This window comes from Dicentrarchus labrax, unplaced genomic scaffold (genome assembly GCF_905237075.1).
Source record: "Dicentrarchus labrax unplaced genomic scaffold, dlabrax2021, whole genome shotgun sequence".
Taxonomy (NCBI): domain Eukaryota; kingdom Metazoa; phylum Chordata; class Actinopteri; family Moronidae; genus Dicentrarchus; species Dicentrarchus labrax.
In genome coordinates this window covers 28,286,690-28,308,894 of record NW_026136714.1, presented here as the reverse complement: position 1 = coordinate 28,308,894, position 22,205 = coordinate 28,286,690, and the positions used below count along the sequence as shown (strand labels likewise).

Sequence of the window (22,205 nt, the reverse complement as noted above, 5' to 3'; positions counted from 1 at the left end):
GGCACCTGCCAAACCTCTGGCTGCATTACCTGAGTAAATGAAGAGACAGAAGTCAATATCTGATTTTTTTTACAAATAAACAGGCAAATCAAAATGAGCAAACTACTCCAGCTTCCACTGTGGCCTCAACAACAGACCCGGAGCGTCCATCTCCACCACGGACTCCGACGATGTCTGTGTGTGTGTGTGTGTGTGTGTGTGGCTCTGCACATCAGTCTGATATGAGTGTTGACTTGTGATGATAATGACTATGATGTTGATTTAGATTCAAGGCAGTAAGATGAGTTTTGGTTGTGGTTGTGGACTGGATGTACTTTGTTGTTTGCTATAGTTCATCTGTGTGTTTATGTGTAAATGGACTTGGCCTGTTGTGTGTGAATGTTAGAGTGGGATCAGAGGGGTTAATCCGAGCAAGCATGTGTGCGTGTTCATCATGCGTGTACTGTAGATGTGACTGTATGGTGTCGGAATAAAAAAAATACTCCGCAACGTTATTTAATACATCAGTAATATTGTCTGTTTCAATGCATATGCCCCCCCCGCGTGACTTGAAATGATGCCCCCCCCCTTGTTCAGATGCGTTCCGCGGTCCATGGTCCTGTGCAAATGGTTGCATAATGTGTTCTGTGGCTTTGGAGGAGCTTTCCAAAGTGTGCAAAGACAACACTGTTGATGCTACGCTGATTCCAAAACAAAATTCCATGCTCATGTTCAGCATCTATTTCTTCACTATGGGAGTCACTACAGAAACAACTAAATCACACATGTATTCCTACCATTAGAGGAACACCTTCTGTAAGTCCAAGATTTTCGAGGTTGTCCAATAGACATTGAAAGTGTTTCATGAGCATTTTTAATAAAGTTTCATTTAAGTTGATCAGAATACAACATCTCCATAGAAGTTTAGATAAATTTTACTTGCAAAACTGCATTTGCTTTTATTATCCCATGAATAGACAGATGTGGTCATGGCCCATATTTTCAAAATCTCTGGGAATTATTTTACAACCACAGTGTGAGGAGCAACATACCCACATATCCCTGCTGCAGGATTCATTTCTATTTTATCTGGCTCATCCCACTGATAGTACAAACTATAATCCATTTAACATTCTTTTTACACTCCAATAAATAAACAATTGTGCTGTTTTCACTGAATATTACTGCAAACCACGCAGCTTGTCAAACAGGCCTTTTATAGATTTAACATCCTGATTATCCTGAGGAAAGCATTGAGGCATGAAAAAGCTCGATCAGGAGCAATTTGTGTAAAGAAAATTCCAGAACATGATTCATTCATGAATCACTGGCTGCTCACTATCCACTCAGGAAGTGAGAAATGCCTACAGGAAACCATATTACGACAATATAATGGCTGTAACAAGCTGGCGACCCCCAGTAACATAACGACAACAATGGTTATCTTACTGCAGGTGCTACTTTACAATGTAAATATTTCTTCGGTTAAACAACAATGGGTTTGGCAGGATGTAAGCTAAGACGTAAGAGACACTCCCTTATTTATTGATTATAGGCCCTGGGGGCTGCCCCAAATCCCCCAACTGTTAAACATTTGGAATATGGAGGAACATTTGGTCAACACCCACACATTTTTACTCCCCACAGACAGAAGGAAACTGCTCAGTGTTTTTTTTCATTAGTTTTTTTTAAAAACTTTCCATTTAGAAAAACATACATAAAAATATAGACATTTTTTGCCTATCATTTGCCTTGCACTGACTTGGTACAGAGAAAGCAATTAATTAAATAATAAAAAAAAAAATAACAAAACACATCCTCAACCATGTTAAATAGGCAAGTAAGCATACTTCTACAACAGAAAACAACAAAACACCAAAGAAAAAAACCCTTTCAATGTGTTTATCAGCTTACAGTGACCCCCATGCTAAGAAGAAAAACAGTGTACAATGATACCTTTGTAATCATTCACCAGATCTACAGCACAGTGTTGTGTCATTCCTCATGCGTCACCTATTAGACAGAGCTGATTTACATAATCTGTGGTGTTCACCATATTGCATGTACTTCATCTATTTTACATTTCCAGCACATTCTGTATCATAGATCAGTTTTACAACAGGTGAGTTGAGTGTACAAATTTCCTTTTCTGGTCACCCTATTTGACACTGTTGCCCCCTCTGCACATTGCTCACATGGACATACTGCTGTTAAATATCATTAGATCATATTTTAAAAAGAGAATATATCATATTGAACAGAACATGAATTGCAACATTTACTTCAAGGCACATTCTTATTACTGGACAAACACGTTTGACATACCACAAAAATGTTATCATGGCAGCAGATTGTGTGGGCGTGGGCTGGGTTTATGTGTGATAGTTTTCCGGTAAGTCTGCACTGTTTACTACACTCAAACCTTATCAAACCCACTGAGTTGGCTATGGCGACGAATTATAAAGCAAGTACAAATAATAACACAGTGACTCAGCCTTGTATGGTATTGCCTCACAGGGGTTACACACTATGATTATTTATTCAAGTTAGCGTAATGCTGTGTACTGCATCACCAATGTTGTCCTACAGCACTGATCACATTCAGCTCATTGGATTGTAAAAATGACCAATCACTGGACTTCTCCTAATAATTTACTTAATACTAGTGTTACAAAGTGCTGTCAAAATTCCTTTCATTCACAGATTTTTATGTCACCATATCTGATCGTCTTTCTGCCCATTCTCCTCGAGTCAATCTGCCCTTGGATCTTGCGCTTTAACTGTAATTCTGTCTTATCTCCTATGTTTAATGAATATTCTTCACACCAACTAATGTGGTGTACATGTTTCCAATTAATAACTCTTGGCTGAAATATTGCTGACTCATTTTTAATCTTCTTTTTAATCTTTCACAGGGTGTTTAGCAGACTGACCCACTGTTAACCATTTTCAGTAACAGCTATCAAAAAATGTGACCTGGTTCAAACACTGAAAAAAGACTAAATAAGGGCAGGGGTCACTATTTCCAGCAGGGGCAAAAGATGAAACTTCTGAAATTTCTTACTGACCCTTCCCGCCCCTCTTTGCTTTGCGCTCTAATAACAGGTGAGCAAGCCTCAGTCAGAACCTCGATCAACTTCCTCCTTTCCTTTTCCTGTACTTAGCTCGTCTATGTTGAAAGGATAACCATGTGTTTAAAATGGTTAAAAAACAAAAGCTATATATATATATACATCTTAGACAGCTAATGTTAGCAAAACACTGGCCAACTAGATAGCTAATTGACATCAGTTGTTCGCTGGCTATTTAGGTGGTTAGTTGGTTAATCTACATTCATCGTTAACTAACAAGTTACATCTGATAATGTTAGCAAAACAGAATCCAATGAGCTAGCTAATGATTGATACAGATTGTCTCGAACACTAACATTGGGAATTCTGTTTTGCATAGAATGAATCCTTTTGCTTTTGATGAGCCTCTGAACTTAAATCTGTCTACTCGTAACCAAAAAATATGAACATCTAATAAGCAGATTGCCATGACATCTCTGGGCCTACTCCCAAGGGAATAAACCTCTTCCGTTTCTTTCGGTGTCATTGTCAGGACACCAGATCAACCTCTTCAGAAGTTTTGGTTAACAGATTTTGAATTTAATTTGTTTAATACTCTAATACAAAAAAAAAAAAGCCCATCACAATGTTCAGAGCCCAGGGTGGTGTCTTCAGATTGCTTCCTTTGTCTGACCAACAGTGCAAATTACAAAGATATTCAATTGACAATGATATAAAAGAAGAAAGAGGGAAAATCCTCATCTATGAAAATTATTTTTTTCCTAATTGATAAAGTGCTTTTTCTTTTATTGTCGATTTTATATAAGATAACAAAATGCTTACTTTTATTCCCAACATACAAAAGAAGTTATCAGATATGTTTAATACAGCTGACAGTCCATTTTCTGCCAAAAGGCTGTGGACGTTAGGGATGTTTTAAGAAAAATATTCATGCCCTTATAGTGTGTCATAGTTGAATCATCACAAGGCACCAGTGTTTCTCTGTGAGCTGTTATTAATGATTTAAAGACAACTCTGCTTATAACTTCAATTTGATAAAGCAAACCTGACAGTCAAGCAGATACTAGAAGCTGCTGGCTGCTGCAAACTCATCACTGAGTTTAGACGTTTCATGAGCAGTAGTAAAAGGAAACTATAAAACTATACTGCATCTCCCCCAAGTTCACATGGAGCTGAAGGTACAAACAACCTCAAAATCAGATTTAGGTGATTACAGCTGCCTGACCAGATGACTGTGGCAGAAGTTCAGCGCCGAAGAACATCTCAGATTCTCTCGGAACAATAAGTTGAGGGTGTGATGATGTCACTCTGAGTCTGCAGTTAGCCTCCAGCGAAAACAAGCCAGCTGCATAGAGGGATTTAGTCCACTGTGTCATGCTGCAACTCACTGTGTCGACTGATGACAGGAGAAGCATGTACTGCTTGTAAGTTTCCCGGTACACAAACACCTTGTTGCGGAGTCTTATCTCATCATCCAAATGATCACACCCGTGGTCTTCCTTTCTTTCATAGGTGATCTGCAGGAAGACTCTGTAGATGCCGTTTCTGGGCACCACTAGGTCCCCACTGGAGTAGTTGAAACCTCCATGACAGAAGGCATTTCCATCCATAGTTTCCCATTCAAGATACTTCCCATTAGTGATGTTGCCTTTAGGAGCTAAGAATGAGAACAGAAAGGTTGAAATGTGGTTATGAAAAAGTTTCTTGCTTGTGTATCATTTCTAGGTAACAAGAAATGTGTCACTTATTGATGTGAAGCTGAGAATATGCTAAAGCACAGGTGGGCAACTATTTGCCATTTATTTGTTGTAACCAAACTCTACAGTGCCTGTTTACACTGATTGACAAATTCAGTCAGAGAGGAGGAGCTTATTGACCCTTCCTAAGTCCCAACCATTGGAACACAGAGCAAAATGGGGCGGGACTTAGTAAGGGTCAATAGTTTAGACCAGTGACTTTCAGTACTTGTCATCAGGAACCAAAGTATTACTGGGTGCATTTCACAACCATTAAAGTGAATCCACCTTCCCTCCCCTAACCTCTTCCTTTACTTTGTGACTTTGGCTATAAAAATGATGTAGATCACAGTCTCCAGATCTACTATAGAGAACAACTATTAGATATACTAGAACAACTATTGGGGATTTTAGAGCAAAATGGTAGACAGCACTCTCCACCATCATCATTGAAACATGAGGGAATATCTTTGGGAAGAATACTGGTCATCCCTTCTTCAATTTGTCAACCAGGGTAAACAACTGTCCAAATTCCATTTACTCTTCCTTTTTCAGTAAGTAGTTGTTTTCTTTCTCCAATTATACCATTCTAGTCACTCCTTCACTATCAGTTATCCTGACAACAAGTGGTAGTAAAGGAATACAGGAAACAATTAATGAAAAAACATTAACAGAACACCCATACCAAATAGCTGACTGCAGTCAACATTGTAGTGTTACAGCTGGGGAAAAATGTCATTGTTTTAAACCCCTGGTGATAGCAGAAGCGACCTTTATTCCCAAGTCTGCTTTTATAACTATGCTGACCATCTGCTGATCATCAACCCAGGACGTCCTCTGTGTATCAGATGGGCTTTTGGAGCTAACCATAAACAGCTACTCTGAGGAGAGCAGTGGCTTTCTGCTGTGTGATCAGCTGTGAGTCATAAGGCACATTACTGTTTCACTGTAAGAAAATTCCCAACTACCATACTTGTTGTGCATTTCCGATGTCAAAATGTTTTTGTAGAACCAGCCAAAGGAATTACAGCGCGACCGATATATCAGTTAGCCGATATTATCTGCTGATATTGGCCCATCGCAGACATATCAGTATTGTATTGATATCAGTGTATATGTTATCCAATATGCACCAACATGGAAACTGTTTTTTATAGTATTATAAAAGTATATAATGCAGAAGTAACGCTTGTGGCGATATATTGATGTCACCGCAGAGTTTTTCCAGCAGAGTGCGCTGTGATTTACAATACTATGGCAAACAGCACAGAGTAGCAGAGAAGAAGCAATTTCAACTAGAACTGGTTGACAATGTATATGTTCAATTATTTAACAAGTTAAAGAATATTTAACTTATTCTTTATAAACGTATTTCCTTAAAAAAGCATCCTTCTGCTTTTTTAGTGCAAAATAGCTGCTTAATCTACATAATCATCTACGTAATCAGTGAATCCCCCCCCCCCATCGGTATCGGTCTCAGAAATCCCATATTGGTCTGGCTCTAAAAGGAATCCAAGCTATCTGTATTACAGTCTTTGTATGTACGATATAGAAATACTCTATGGTGCTCTCTAGTATTATTATACATTTCAAAATGCAGTACATTATAATTTATAACTTCATATAGTTTGGGTCATGTAACACCAACACAATTACTATTACAATCTCTGCTGTATATGCTGAAACTGGCTGCACAACTGTTCTTCTTGTCCTTATTCTAAAGAATGTTGTTGTAAAAATTTGCATTTATTTTTAGGACGTGGGAAGCAGACATTAGTGTCTTTCTAGGAAAGTACTTTTTTTTTTACCCTCCATGTTTTACCTGTTAGCATGGCGCTTGGATTCTTGAAGACTTCATGTTGGTGCTGTCTGACACTAATGTCTAGAAGAGAGAAAATTGTTGTTTTACAAGCTGATGATTGATTTTAGAAACCCATTTTTCTCACTAGATTATTGAAGAAGACATTTACCTTGTGAGTGGCTGCTAGGCTGCGTCATGGGATGTAAGGAAACAAAGAGTGTTAACTAACAGTAATGACACACAAAATTTAAATTATACAGAAAAAATAATAATAGTAAATGCAGTAGCAAGTGTGGATTATAATGGCACAACTGTAACTGAAACAATAACAGTAATGCATAGTGAATGTTTAGTTATTGCTGTGGAAAACTGAATGCTTAAGAAGCCTATTATACACTAATGAAAACAAACCTATGAATATTATAATCCATTTCAGACTACAGAGCCGCCTAATTGTTTTACACTGGCCCTTTAAATTAAAAATAACATTTTGTCATATTCACTGAAACTTTCACTATATCCTGACAGTAGAACATGAGACAGATCATCTGTGAAACAATCAGGTTCCTCTGGCTCCTCCTAGAGCTCCTAATGGGATTTGCAAGAATCTACCGGGCCTGAATGAAAACAACCAATCAGAGCAGAGAAAAATCATTTATTGCTAAGTCTCATTCCCAGATCATTATTAGACTTAACAATCAGTCAACTATCTTTAAGCCTCCAAGCCAAAATGTCTTCCTATCTTTCTCAGCTCTAATTGGTTTTTTAGTTCAGGCCCGGTGGATTCTTACAAATACCATTAGGAACACTAGAGGAGGCAGAGGAACCTTTTCACAGATTATCTGTCTCATGTTCTACTGTCAGGATATAGTGAGAGTTTCAGCAACTTTTAAGAACCTGTTGGTGTAGGGATTTGAAGTTCTTTTCGACCAATACTTTTTAAACTAGCAGGAACGGCTCTTTACTAGATCTGGATGGCAGTATTATGTGCCTCGCTGCGTACGTGCCGGAATTCTTTTAGAGAAAGAAGACAGCAAAGAAAGAAAAAAGAAGCTGTCCAGTTACTAAGCAACGAAACTAACAAAAATTACAAGATGGCTTCGTCCTGTTTTTACAACCAACTTAATAATTGTATAGCTACCACGACGAGTTTTGGTAATTATGTTTTCTTAGTACTGCCAAATTATAAATAATAAAAAGAAGCCGACATTTTCGCTGACACAGACCTACAAGCTTCCAAATAGCAGTGTTTCCAGTAAACAGGAGTTGCGGGAACCACAGGGACACTGTTAGCATCGTGTCACCGGAGGACAGCGAACACCGGCTGGACGTTAAAGCGTGCAGCGAACTTTGAGCTAACTTTAAATCCAACAGGAAATAAACTTTGACCCATTTAAAATGCGTATAGACCCCTAAAATATCCTAAACTTGTAATAGTGAAACATTTTTCATTAAAAATTCAATTTAATTAACTACTTTAATAAACTAGCGTTGTAATAGGACGGCACGAAGTAGACTTTTAGTACCACTGGCAGCTAACGTTACAGCGTGTTAAAGGTCCGACTGTGGGTTATTCAGGTAAGATTACCTGGCTCTCCGGTAAGCGATGACCTCGCCCTCCGTGCACGACCACGATCAGCAAAGCCAGAGCTACTGTGAACAGCAGAAGGAGCACCACGGCTAAAAACAGGGCCATTCGCTGAAGTCCAGTCACTTTCTGGTGGAGAAACTGAATCATGGTGTGCTGTCGGTGTAATCCTGCGTGCTCTCCGCAGCCGTCGTCCTCCATGCAGCCGCTGCTTTCCCATTCGTGGCGGATCAGCCGTCGGTTCCCATCCAACATCTCCATTTATCAGCGCGCTGTCGCCCACGTTGAGAACCACTGCATTGGTAGGTAGTCTCGATTTAAGCGAGTTTCACCCAGTGTTGGGACTCAAACACTAACTTCCTCTTTCTGGAATTCGTTTTTCACCGACTACAAACGTTTCACCTCAAGCACAGATTCCATACTCCCACTCGAAATAATTTTATGGCAACAAAGACACCCAACAAGATGTGATATGGGAGAGGTTTTTTACTGTGCTTAATATATCCCTCACTTTCTGACTGTCAGGGACAACCCCATCTGGACTCTGGTTCTCGGTGATGGAAGGACAGAGCCACCACTAGGAACAGAGATGGTAGAGCAATAGAGCAATTCCACTCTCAGCTTTGTCTTTGTTGATGAAGAAAGTAATTAGCAGATGAAATGAAGTGGGCTTGCCTGCAGATTCCCAGTCACACATTCACTGTGTACACAAACGCCTGCCAACCTGTGAAAGTACTGTATTCCTCTGTATCTGAAAATAAATGATTAGTAAACATAAGCTGTGCGTTGGACATGAAGTGGTCATAGACCAGTGGGGGTCGCCAAGGCCTGAACAAACAGAAGGCCTATATCTCATCATCCTGCAGTAAAAGAAAGTACATAATTAAAACAACCAAAGAGCCAATAGAACAAGTGCCAGGGAGAACAAAACTCTGAATCTGTCAAAAAAGAAGCCTATGAAGTCTGTATGATTGTTAAAAATCTTTTTTTTTAAAACACAATACAGAGAATTGTATAAAAATTCCTAAAAATAATCAGGAAAAATCTCTGATCAATATTCACAGGAATTAATCTGCTCAAAATTCATCCAAATTGTTTGTTTTACACAAACTTCACTGTTCACTATCAAGTTTATTAATTGTTATTTTTATGCACTGAATACAATATGAAATATCCATAAAATATGTCATTTAGTCAGTTTACTCAATGATAGAAAAGGGCTCCCTCAAGGCAGAAGGTTGAGAACCACTGTTATAGACCAGAATGCACAGTGAATGTCTCATTATTGATGCTATTTGTAAGGAAATGTTAGGTAAAGATTGTTGTAACTGGATTTAAGGAGCTAAATGGAAATCAGAAACATAATTTTCCCGATGCAGGCTATCAGAGCAGACACAAGTCAACAGCCCTCAGGGGCCGATCAAGAGAGGTGGCATAGGGTGGCAGCTGACTAAACACAGAAATAAAATACCTGGCCACTCCAGTTTGGTGTCAAATGCTGTCAAATTTAACAAATTCATTTGGATTAATATTTATTACAGTAACATGTTCAAATCGGAAATTAATTTAATAATCTGTTATGGCCATATTTTAGATTAAGTCAAAGGCTTAAAGGACCAGTGTATACGATTTATTGGCATCTTGCAGTGTAATAAATCACAACTCCCTCGCTTTACCCTCCCCCTCTGGGCTACTGCTACCACTAGCAGAATTTTCAGCCCAGTGGAAAAACTATACACTGTCATATCTACATGCATACAGCCTATTAATGATCACACTTGTTGTGGTTGATGAATACATGCACAGCGATGTTAATTGTATCATCATAATTCTTCTAGAACAGTGGTTCCCAACCTGGGGGTTGAAACCCACACTAGGGGTCACTAATGCTTCATTGTATTGTATTGCATTACTTTATTAATCCCACAACGGGGAAATTCCCTTGTCACAGCAGCAATTACTTCAAATAAATAAATACAGATATAAAAAAAACTATGGTTAAGTGGTAAAGCTGTGGTATGGTGGTCATTTGAAAAACAGAAACTACAACATTGATCAGGTGTTGTAGAGTCTGACAGCGGCAGGGATGAAAGACCTTCTGAACCTCTCCTTCTTACACCGTGGGTGTAACAGTCTGCTGCTGAAGGAGCTACTCAGGGACCCCACAGTGTCATGTAGGGGGTGAGAGGTATTTTCCATGATGGATGTCAGCTTCACTAACATCCTCCTCTCACCCTTTCATGAGGCCTTCTTGATTTTAAGGCATGCGAGAAAACTTAAAAAATATACACATCAGGCCTATATCTCAGCATTTGGTTCACTTCGGTGAAGAAAAATACATTTTCTAATAGAGCAATGGTCAAGCGTCTGGCACAAGAAAACACTGAATTTGTCAAAAAAGAAGCCTATTAAGTCATAATATACAGACAGAATTGTAAAAAAAGTTCCATTAACAGGAAATAATCTGCTGAAAATTCATCCAAATCACTGGTTTTACACAGGCCTGTAACTGTCTGCAGTTACTGAGTTCACGATTTGGGTTCATTGTACAGTTTTGAATATTAATTAATATTATGATTATTATATGAAATATCCATAAAATATGTCACTGAGTCAGGATCAGTTGTCAGTTAGTCAATGATAGAAAAGGTAAAAGGTTGGGAACCACTGGTCTAGAAGGTGAAAGTGTTTGTTGCAGGTGAAATCACACAGCCCAGCAAACAAACATTTGAAAAGTGTCCCGAGATAACTTCTGTTATGAATTGGCACAATACAAATAAAATTGAATTGAATTGAATTGAATTGTAGTAAAGTGTAGACAATTTCCTGGAGAAAAAAAGTATCCCAGGAAAGTGAGCCGTTACATTAATGCTGACTAATGAACACTAATGACACGTCATCATGAACCTTTAATCAATAAAAATGGAGGAAATAAAACGGGTTGAATGTGTCAGTACTAGGTCAATATGACAGTGTGTAAGCAAGTGCTGTCCTCCTGGAAAATGTCCTGGAAAATGATTCCTTAAAAGGAGCATGAACCCTGGTCTCGATGTAAGTTCACTGAACTCAAACACCTACTTCCTCTTTGTGGAGGTAGTTTTCCACAGACTCAGATTTTCAGTGATGGAAGGGTAGCGCCCCTCCAAACCAACTAACACAGATGATGGAGCAATAACACTCCTATCTTAATCTTTGTTAATGAAGAAAGATATCAGCCAACGAGTCATCAAATTCCCTCGAGTTATCTGGGCCTGCCTGCGGATTCCCATTTACAATGACTGTGTACACAAACACCTGCCGACCGGTTAAAGTGAAAATACTGCATTCTTATGTAGCTGAAAGACGTCAATTATAACAATACTGTCATTTAATTTAACTGAAGCGTTATCCAAACCACAATAACAGCCACCGGGACTTGTCATCACATATTTCGAAAGAAAGTTATGAAATATTACGGAAAAAAATCTGGACAAGCACAAATTGTAAAAACGTCAACATCAACAGTCTATCAGACATTACATCATCCTGTATTAGAAACACAATGTACATCATAAAAAAGAACCACAAGCGTAATGATTCAAAAGCTTGTGAGCTGTCAAGTCTTTCAAAACACCCCTCCATCAAGATGGCTTTGTGTGTGGAGAAGGTTTACAGTCTTGCCAAACTCCCCCCACTGCCCCCCCAGACAGCAGCCATATTTATATCTATAATATAACTATATTGGATATCATACCTTTATACCTCACAAATTCAACCAACCTCGAAGTCAGGACGTCTGTGACTGATCATTGCTTAATATATCTTAAATAAAATGTATTAATACCTAATGATAAGGTTTTCTAGAAGTGGATCTATGTAGAGATCCACTTCTAACCTATCCTCCATGCTGTTGAAGGGATTCACATGACATTTTTGCAAGTCCCTAAAGTTTTCCTGCTGGACACAAGATGTCTCCTCCTTCACTGTAAAGTCCATTCTCAGTGGATGAGCACTGGTGGCTTCAGGTTTCTACATCACACTGTACAAGTTGATACTGGCCCAGGATTATTTACCCACTTATATTGGAGTTAGACTAGCAGTTTTCCCTTGCCTCCAGTAGTTGTGCTAAGCTAGGCTAAGCTTGTAACCAACTTGTAAGCCAACTTTCCATTTAAACAACATTTCTCAAACCTCAGTGCGTCAACTGGGTATCTGTGGGGAAATTCTCCAGTAGAAATACTGTAATAACGTACGGCTAATGCAAACCAACATTCCCTACTGACTTCTTAATAAAAACAACAATACTTTTGCCGCCCCAGAATTCTGTGTTTTGTGACGTTAACCAGGTATCACAATAAACTTAAAAAAATACTTCCTGCCAGTCAGGACTGCATTCTGCTGTAGCCTTTCTGGAATTACAGACCTAGGCTCTAGGTATCATTATGGATTTCCCATGTTTCTGTTTGTGATTAAGATGAAAAGGTATGTGAGAGACACAAAGACAACAGTTAAACCCATTTTTATTTGAGAGTTGAGCTCCGACTTTGGGGTATTATTTACATCATTTTATCATTTGTTTTGGGTTCTGGGTGGTGCATGTTTAGTCCTGCAGCTGTGTGTATGGCAAAGTCCACTGAGAATAAGAAATAAAAATACAAAAAGCTGTGGGCTGACTGCAACATCACACCCCGGAGAGTGACAGGCTGGGAGCTTGTTGAGTGACAGTGTACACACATTATTCTACCTGTACAATAATAGTGCTACTATTCACATTCATCTGTACAATAATCATATTTACAGTGATTACATTAGGGAAAGAGCCAGTACCTGAGGAGTTAGTTCCATAATTAGCTTTACTCATTCACCGTGGTAAAATGAAGTGCACCCAACCAATGGTAGCCTAAACAACACAGAAAACATGGGGGTTCGTGTCCAGGATCTGGTGTGAAGCTTTGAAGTACATCGATTTTACAGCAACTCACTGTTTGAGCTGATGCAACTTGATGGGGGCTGGTTTCACTCCACAAAAACAGTCTGAGTCACAGAACCCAACCTCTACGTACATTTTTCAAATGGTTTGATCAATTTTTTGCTGAGGTAGGCAGCAAAGAGCAGATTAGATTACAAGTAGATTATGGCGGTTTACGCAAGCCTAGTATGAGTCACTACCCTGCAGTAGTGCCAAGTGGTGAGAGTTTATAAATGGTAGTTCTTTAAACGAAACACTCCTCGTAGATTTCAGGTGAGCTGGCGCGCTTAAACAAAGAACAGGAAGCTATAAACAAAAGATGAGGTCATTAAAAACGCTTGTGCCACCAGCCTTCGCCTTCCCCTATGACTCTCTCCAAAACACACAAACTATACATGAAAACATACTGGCCAATTCAAATTACCATTCGACAGCAAGTAAAGATAAAACACCATGAATAAACACATCATACATGTGCAGCATTTCTCCCGAGAATGAAACATCAACCAATAAATAAGAACTGAATAAAACTTCATTAAATAACAATCATTGTCTCAGTTTAAGATCACTGTTCAGGCGATCCACTTATAACTTAAAGTCCATTTTAAAAATATCTGAAATGCTAGGCTCCAGCAAGTCCTCTATCCAGTGTCAGGATCATTGTTTCAGGGAACAGGTGTATGTTTGGCACCTGTCTCACGCCATGCCAATTACCTAACTAATCTGCACAACAACGCCTGCAGGCACAACTCAAACAAAACACTTTTTTCTTTGGACCCATTTCACCGATCGTACACACAAAATAATATCAAAAAAGGGTAACTGTTTCAAGTGGAAACTCTGTGTCTCTTCTCCATACGTTTGATCTCATCTGCTGTCAGTTTTCAGAGTGTTGTGAAGCGCCGCAGACCAGCAGGGGAACAACAAGCAGTCATACATGAAGGAGCTTTGGATTTGGTACTTTCCAGCAGCTTTGTCATCTGAAAATCTAGGTGTTCAGTCTGGGGGTGGGTGGGGTGCTAAGCCTTGTAGCAGTTTCCCTGTGTGGTGAGAGCCAGCTGGCCGTTGGGCGCCACCTCATTGGCCTCATCCTCCAGCAGGCCTGACACGTCAGCATTGGGGATGCTGTCGTGGTAGCTGCTGAAGCTGATGTTGTCCTCTTTCAGTTCGATGGTCCAGAAGGGGGCGTTGAGCTTGCGGTTCTGGTACTCCCTGTAGGTGTACACGCCTCCGACGAAGCCCAGCAGCAGCAGCACCACCAGGATGATGACGGCCAGGATGATGATGTTGAACTGCGTCCAGGAGACCTCGGTTAGGGCTGCTGTGGTGTTGTCAGTGGGGCTGCTCAGGCTGGTCAGCAGGGCCTGGGTGGTGGCAGCAGTGCTCAGCGGCGTGCTCGTGTTGCCGCTGGACGTGGAGGCTGGGACGTCTCTTGCTGTGGAGGAGGTTAAAGTGGTGCTGGTGGTGGGCGTGAAGGGCGCCGATGTACTCAATGTGGTGGTCTCTGTTGTGGTTTTATCTGCTGGTGTTGTAATGAGCCGGGGGGCTGAGGAGACAGAAGCATTAGAAACATCAGTGAAGATTTTATTTGACAACTTGTTTAAGTCCAAATCCTGATAGACAAATGCAATGAAGGCCTGTAACTTTGTCTAACCAAAGTAAATAGTGACATCTTGTGGCAAAAGACAAAACTACCCGTCAGTGCAGACACTATCTATATATATATATATATATATATATATATATATGTGTGTGTCCAGGGCTTCACACTATAGGTCTACATTCTGACACACTCTCAAACACTGATGACACAGCCTTCAGGAGCAATTTGGGGTTTAGTATCTTGCCCATGGACATGTCGATGGGATTGAACCAACAGTTTTCCAATTACTGGATGACCCACTCTACTTCTAAATCAGTAAGTCTATAACTTTATTTAATATGTATTTTTTATACAACTGTAATCTTCTGATAGTTCTATTTCTAGAACCATCTATTCTATTTTTAATTAAATGTATAAAATCACATGTTTGACCCAACGGTATTACTGTGGTTTGGTATTACTGTGGTTTTGTCTTACTAGGACGGGTGCAGTTATGTGCTCGGGCATCCCCTATGAAGCCTTGCACACAGATCTGGCACTGGGGCCCGGTGGTGTTGTTGATGCAGCGGAGGCACTGGCCGGTGTCCGGGTTACAGAGCTGGGTGGGGCCTTGAGGGTCTGCGTTCCCGCTGCAGTCGCAGGGAACACAAACCCCTGATGCTTTGTAGAAGCCAGCACTGCACTCATTGCACAATGGGCTGCCGTACCGGGGAAGGCACTGGTCACACACCGGGGAGCCGCTGGGATCTGCACAGGAACAGACAAAAATACATTGTTACTGATAGAACCACAAGATGAGGCCCAACTTCTGGGCCTTGAGAACGAAATATTGAAATATTGTAATGTTACATATGGTGACCAGTGTGATTTTAGACAGCTTTGTGCTGGATTCCACCTAATACCAAAACACAAATCAGAAAATACAATCTGCTATATTCCTGTGAAGTTACAAATGTGTACAAATCCCTCAAATTTCTGGTCTGTTCTATATTATTTATTAACCTTTATGAGTGATGATGAACCCCATCAGAAATGCAAAGGTTTCAAAACTCGCCCTTTAACCACTACCACCAGTGGTTAAAGGCAAGTGCCAAAACTCTAACCTAACTCATAGGCCAAAAGCAAACACCTATCATACCAAAATGGTAATAAAATCCCAAGTTTGCTGATTCTGTGCTCAGATTCTGAAAAGTAATATGAAAGAGTATTTTTAACCTCACAAAAAGCTGTTTCACCATAAATGCATCACAACTTTCTGAATGCTGCTGCTCTATTTATTTTTTTCGCCCCTGCTCCTCAAACAGCCTGAGTCCGCTACTGCCCTTAAGGTTGCAGTAGGTTAAACTTTCACTATATCCTGACAGTACAACATGAGACAGATCATTTGTGAAACAATCAGGTTTCTCTGGCTCCTCCTAGTGCTCCTAATGGTATTTGCAAGAATCCACCAGGCATGAATGAAAACAACCAATCAGAGCCAAGAAAGATAGCTGATTGTTGAGTCTCATTCCCAGGTCATCAAATACAGATGCTGGGAATGAGACTCAACAATTCTTTTAAGCCACCAACCCAAAGCAACTTTACATCTTTCTCATTTTTCTACTGCAGCTTTAACCTCCACCTATGTTAATATATCACAGTGCGGTAAATGAAGACAAGGTTGGTTGTCTAATTATTTGTAGCTGTCTGCACCATATTCAAATTAAGATTGACAAAAAAAAAAATACAGTTTGTGAAATGATTTTATTTGGTATTTATAAAAAAAAAAAGTTTGAATGTTCAAATGTGTTTAGGGAAAATAATGTGAACATGTGTGCTCTTCCCTCCAGTTAGACAATCCTTAATGACAGAGCTAACTCTGTACCACCAGGTGGCTCAAGCTGAAAGTATATCCGTCTGGGAGAAAGCTGTATTCTTTGAGTCTCATCTCAAGGCTGTTTACTTCCCTGTGGAACTGGGGTTGGGTCATAAACACATACTCGGTTACTCTGATACTGATAGTTCGATTAGAGCTTGTGGATGCTTTTCGTCATTGAGTTAGCACCTCAGCTAAGTCTGATACCAAATGAGTGGTGTTTCGTTCTCCATTTGCAAAAATGTAGATGAGAGGAAAAAAATAATTTAAAAGATTTTAGACTTTCCTACCATAAATATCACTGTGTACATATAAATCCCAGTAAAAAAGGAGAATATGTGTCATTATAAGTTTAAACATTTTTATGAACCAATGGTTTTCATTATGCCGGATTTTAGAAGGTGCTGCAGCCCCCTTAGCATCCTTACTTCCATGTCTGTATCTTGATGAGAGTGGGATCACAATACCTCCACATGGCATGAGTGCTCATTCGATGGCTTGATGAATATGAATCCCTATGGCCCGGAAGGATGGAAGAATGCTTGACATGCTTGGCGGCTGTGGCTCAGAGGCAGAGCAGGTCGTCCACTAATCGGAAGGTTGTTGGTTTGATCCCCGGCTCCTCCCGACGTGTCGAATTATCCTTGAGCGAGATACTGAACCCAGAATTGCTCCCGATGCTGTGCGGTGTGTGTAAATGTGTATGAATGCTCGATGGACTTTGCCATCACTGAGTGAATGTGTGTGAAAGGCATGTAGTGTAAAAGCGCTTTGAGTTGTTGGAAGACTAGAAAGGCGCTATACAAGATTTGACATCTATGGCCATTGATCTGGAGGCTCATGGTAGAACAACAACACCTTACTAAGACTACTGGTCATCAATCTGTACAATCCTTTTCTCCTTTCTAATACCTAGTATTCATACCCATGCCTCAGTAAGGTTCCATGAGTAATTGATGAATTGCACTGAACTTGAACCTGAACATAAATAAGATCTTAAAGTGGGCTTCTTAAATGCTCAGCTGGAGTTTAAATTTGAATTGAGCCAGCTCCTTATGAGGACCATCATTCTTCATCAGCAATGTCCATGTCTATCAAAGGGTCAGCTTTCACGTACAAACTCCGGTCCCTGGTAATATGATGCCACAGTAAACAGGAACTACAGCAAATTAGTGCACTAGTCTCAGCAGCATTGTGTTCCCAAGGGGAACCTTCTCAGGTCTTATTTACAACGGACCAGCATCAGGTATATTTTATTTGAGCTTTTAGGTACTGTTGTAGAGTCAATTCTTGCAACTATTGAAAAGCCTGCTTTATAGTGTGAGCCATTCATTTTATTTTATAGCACATTGTACATTTACAAAAGATTGTAATAATAAAGCAGATGAAGTAATAGTAGTAGTGATAGGAGTAGTAGATGTAATGAGGCTGCATTAGTAATCGCAGTTATGAAAAACCTTTGGCTTCCAAAATGACTTGGACTTCATCCTGTACAACATTAAAGCTTTGCATTCAGAGTGATAAGTGCTTCAAATTTAAAAAGGTACAATTACAAATCACAGGAATTTCTTTAACACACACTGTGCTTGACCCTTAAATGCATACCTTATTCTAATTGCTTCATTTTATTCTACCATCTATTCCTCAACCCATTTGTTTTTAACAGTTTTCTGAGGTCAAAGTTTCAGAATTGTTGAAAATGAAAGCTTTTCTAATGTTTTTCTCTACAAATGTTGGATTTTTATACACTCAATCATATGGAAAATGGACCTGTACTTGTATAGCGCCTTTCTAGTCCTCTGACCACTCAAAGCGCTTTTACACTACATGCCACATTCACCCTTTCACACACATTCACTCAGTGATGGAAAAGCCCATCACAAATAGAAAGTAATTCATTCATACAGCAATGCACAGCATCAGGAGCAATTTGGGGTTCAGTATCTTGCTCAAGGACTTGACATGCAACATGCAGCGGGAGGAGCCTTGGATCAAACCGGCAACCTTCTGATTAGTGGACGACCCGCTCTACCTCCTGGCTTTGAAACATTTTTATGTACATGTCTTTTTTCTCATAGTATGCAGGTAGAGGTAACAGAAGGTAATGATGCATTTTCCTGTTTGGTTTCATTCCGTCTAATACACACAGGAATGAAGACACTTGTAAATAGAAAAAATAAACATTCACTAGTTCAAGCTGGTAAAATGTGTGACTTTTTCTATCCTATGTGATAGTAAGCTCAATATCTTTGGTTTTGGACTGTTGTTTTGACAGTTTTTATTTATACAGTAGTTTATTTTCTGACATTGTGTTGCAGCCCCAGTGTACTGTCAAGCTAACAATGTTGAGCTGTTAGTGTTTCAGGTTAGCTGTAGAGCTGAGCTTTCTTTGAATGCAGATGGTTCTGATGACAGAAACTCTGAAAATGAGCTGACGAGGAGGAGTATTATTAGTGATCAATCAGACAATTTAGAAGCAGGACTGGAGCAAGAGTATGACAGTTAGTGTATGACAGTATGTTGCAATCACTACACTACAGCGCCTGAGATGTTTGATTATTGTAGGACCTTGTCGTCGCCTCATTACAAGAGACGCTTTATCCGTCTCTTAATTCAACAGCCATCATATTATTTTGATGCTGTTCCACCAGGAGAGTTTTCAAGGCCTCCTCTTTCCCTTTGACCTTTTTGACCCAGGAGGGGAGGTGAGACTGTGGCACCGACAGTCTCCTGCACAGAGAGCCTGGTTCTTTTCAGATTCTCAGATGAGATCTCTAGGTGTCAATTTGTTTTATCCTCTTTAACAGAACACTGACTCCTCCACAGATCAGAACGACACTCTACACTCAGATTTTGGGAAACCCTTGTTGTTCTACAAAAGATGGGTTAATAATTAAGTGCCATTTTGATTGTAAATCAGGATTCGATATCCCTGAAATGTGTTTACATCTCTTTTAGTCTGACAGGTTCACGTCCAGAGAGAAACTCCTCTGAAATCAACATCTGGTCTCCTGTTACTTCTTTCCCCCTTTACTTTAAGGTGATTTATGAGAGGTCCATTTGCTAGTGGACATTCAATAGATAGCAGAAACAGCATTTGCACTGATATAGATTTAGTTCTAATTTAGTACTATTCTAAAAATTCATCTTCTCAAAATCAACAGATTGCCATCCAGCATGAGAAGGTCGCAAATGTAATGTTTGTCTGATGTTGCTGTCCTCAGGTTGGACTAAGTTACAGAATCATGTGTAAAATGTCTGAATGTTTGATGAATTGAATTAGTTTACAAATCAAAGCTGAAGACCAACCACTCTTGGAAGTTTTATTAAGACATTTATAATCAGCCAGAAGGACGTCGCAGTAGTTGACTGCTCAAGAAGACGTACAAAGTTTTCAGCCGAACAAAGACATTATTATTATGAATAGTAGTGTAACCCCTACATTATTGTGCTGGCTAGCAGTTACAAAAGCCTATATATCTATATATATCTATATCTCTATATCTATATATATATATATATATATCTATATCTCTATCATATCTATATCTCTATATCTATATATCTATCTCTATATATCTATATCTATCTCTATATATCTATATCTATCTCTATATATCTATATCTATCTCTATATCTATATCTATATCTATATCTATATATATATATATATATATATATATATATATATATAACACAGTATAGCAAGTATATAATCCCAATATATATAGGCAACATTTAAAGTTAATAAAAACAGTTTTGGTATCTATAAGTAAGTGCTTTTGGGCGGTTTAATGTTAATATGTTTTGAAAAGTTCACAAGTGTAGTTTAATCTGTATTACATAAGTAAAAGCTCTCTACAGAGCCCAGGCATGTATTTAAGGGTTTAACAGTCTACTGAATTAAAATGTAGCATTTTATTTTTTCCTGAAGCAAACACAAACCGAACCAACTGATGCTCTGCATTTCACTCCAGTCATCACCACACCAGAGTGTAGACCATGGCCTTAATGTTGGGCTCTATCTAGTGTGATCACGTGACTGTGTTGTATTCCAGCACTGAGCAGGCTGCTCCTGATAAGCTTGATTTAACCTCTGCTGGGGGTTCAAAGGCGGCCAGCCCGCTGGGTTATATAACCGGAAGGAAACATGAGCAGCACTGCAATGCACTAGGCCAGGAGAGCTGACCTGCTTGTTTACCATCGTCCTCCACACAAACAGAGGCCTGGTAACTGCTACCCAGGTAGGCACTTCTGACACACACACACACACACACACACACACACACACACACACACACACACACACACACACACACACACACACACACACACACACACACACACACACACACACACACACACACACACAGAATAGAAAAAAAGACAGAGTGAAAGAGAAGCTAAAGAAATAACAACAACGTTTGGTAAACCTCAGGATGAACTGAATGAGCCCAGCCATCCTATACCACAGAGTAAAGATACAATCATACATGGATGATTTCACATGTGTGACCCACATTCTGAACTGCTGCAATGCTCTAGTTTACCTCTGTGTGTGTCAGTATGGAGGGGTATTCATTTACTGCAACAGGCCTCATCAGCACAATTAGAAAGCATCTATCCTCCAGTGTGGAGCCATGATACTGCATTGTGGCATCTTCTCATTTGTCACTGTTGCCAGGGCAACCTCTGCTTGGAGACTGCTTCTCTTTCCAGCTCCAGGGTTTAGTATAAAGCATCCTCCACAGACTTACACACTATTAACATAGGAGCGGCTCTCTGTGGACACGATCCTGAGCATATTTCTGATCATGTCCTCTCTAACACAGCTCTTCCTACGGTGTTTCTGTCTGAACAGAGAACGTGATGGTGCCCATCCCCCCAGTCTGTTGCTGCCTGACTGGCGCTGAAATGGCCCAGCTGTGCTCAAGCTTTCCCAGCTCAGCTCAGCCTGGTTCGTGTCCCTTCCCCTCCCTCCCACATTGCGCAACCTCCGCTGTGGCCCCTGGCAGTGGCAAACATAACCTGACAGCCTAAGTGCATCCATACATGGCTGTTGCCATGCAGGCCCCTGCCAATGCGGGGCAGTCAGGACATGGCAACGCTGTTGATGATTGGTCCAGAAAGGGGAAGGGCAAGGTGAGAGAATATGATGAGGAATAAGTGAGTGTAGTGAGCACAGTGACGTAATGCTGAATGAAAACATCAATAGGCAGTTTGGGGAGAGGGTTCAGGAGCTGCTTGACGTGGATAAGCTGTGATCGAAGCCACTATGTCATGGTGTGATTGTGTGAGCCAGATGAACCAACCATTAAAGGCTGATCACACGTTCTACGTGGCGTAACATGGCTCCTGGCCACACTGTAATTAAGGTCTTGGAATTGAAGCTAATCGCTTTTTCACTGAACACCCTGTTAACGCAAATAAACCAGGTCACACAAGCTCCCCTTCCACCTTTGGTGTCCTGTCCGCCAGCAAAATAGTATCAAAAGGTTTGGTCCCGATCTGAAACAATTAGTTAATATACCATTAATATATTAGTCAATCAACAGGTTCAGTGTGTAGGATCTAGTGCCATTTAGTTTTGAAGTTGCAGATTGCAATCATCTGAATGCAGCTCA

At 40.0% G+C, this 22,205-nt stretch overlaps 2 protein-coding genes and 1 long non-coding RNA gene across 3 annotated transcripts in view; 1 reads left to right on the top strand and 2 right to left on the bottom strand.

The window, feature by feature from the left end:
- The window catches only part of LOC127375973 (uncharacterized), a 47,674-nt gene that overhangs the window by 4,931 nt on the left and 20,538 nt on the right, over positions 1-22,205 (top strand). The window lies entirely within an intron of this gene.
- On the bottom strand, positions 903-8,711 carry si:ch211-158d24.4 (uncharacterized protein LOC560966 homolog). The gene is made up of 4 exons (XM_051422381.1): positions 8,176-8,711; positions 6,757-6,775; positions 6,609-6,668; positions 903-4,707 (listed from the first exon to the last, which is right to left on the bottom strand). Exons 1-4 carry the CDS (start codon positions 8,434-8,436, stop codon positions 4,253-4,255), a joined length of 795 nt encoding a protein of 264 aa, XP_051278341.1. The 5' UTR covers positions 8,437-8,711; the 3' UTR covers positions 903-4,252.
- Positions 12,658-22,205, bottom strand: part of si:ch211-158d24.2 (multiple epidermal growth factor-like domains protein 9) — a 34,396-nt gene continuing 24,848 nt past the window's right edge. The window contains exons 5-6 of the mRNA XM_051422308.1: positions 15,204-15,473; positions 12,658-14,669 (exon numbers count right to left, since the gene is read on the bottom strand). Coding sequence (XP_051278268.1) covers positions 14,143-14,669; positions 15,204-15,473 — 797 coding nt within the window. The 3' untranslated portion in view covers positions 12,658-14,142. The remainder of the gene's footprint in view (positions 14,670-15,203; positions 15,474-22,205) is intronic.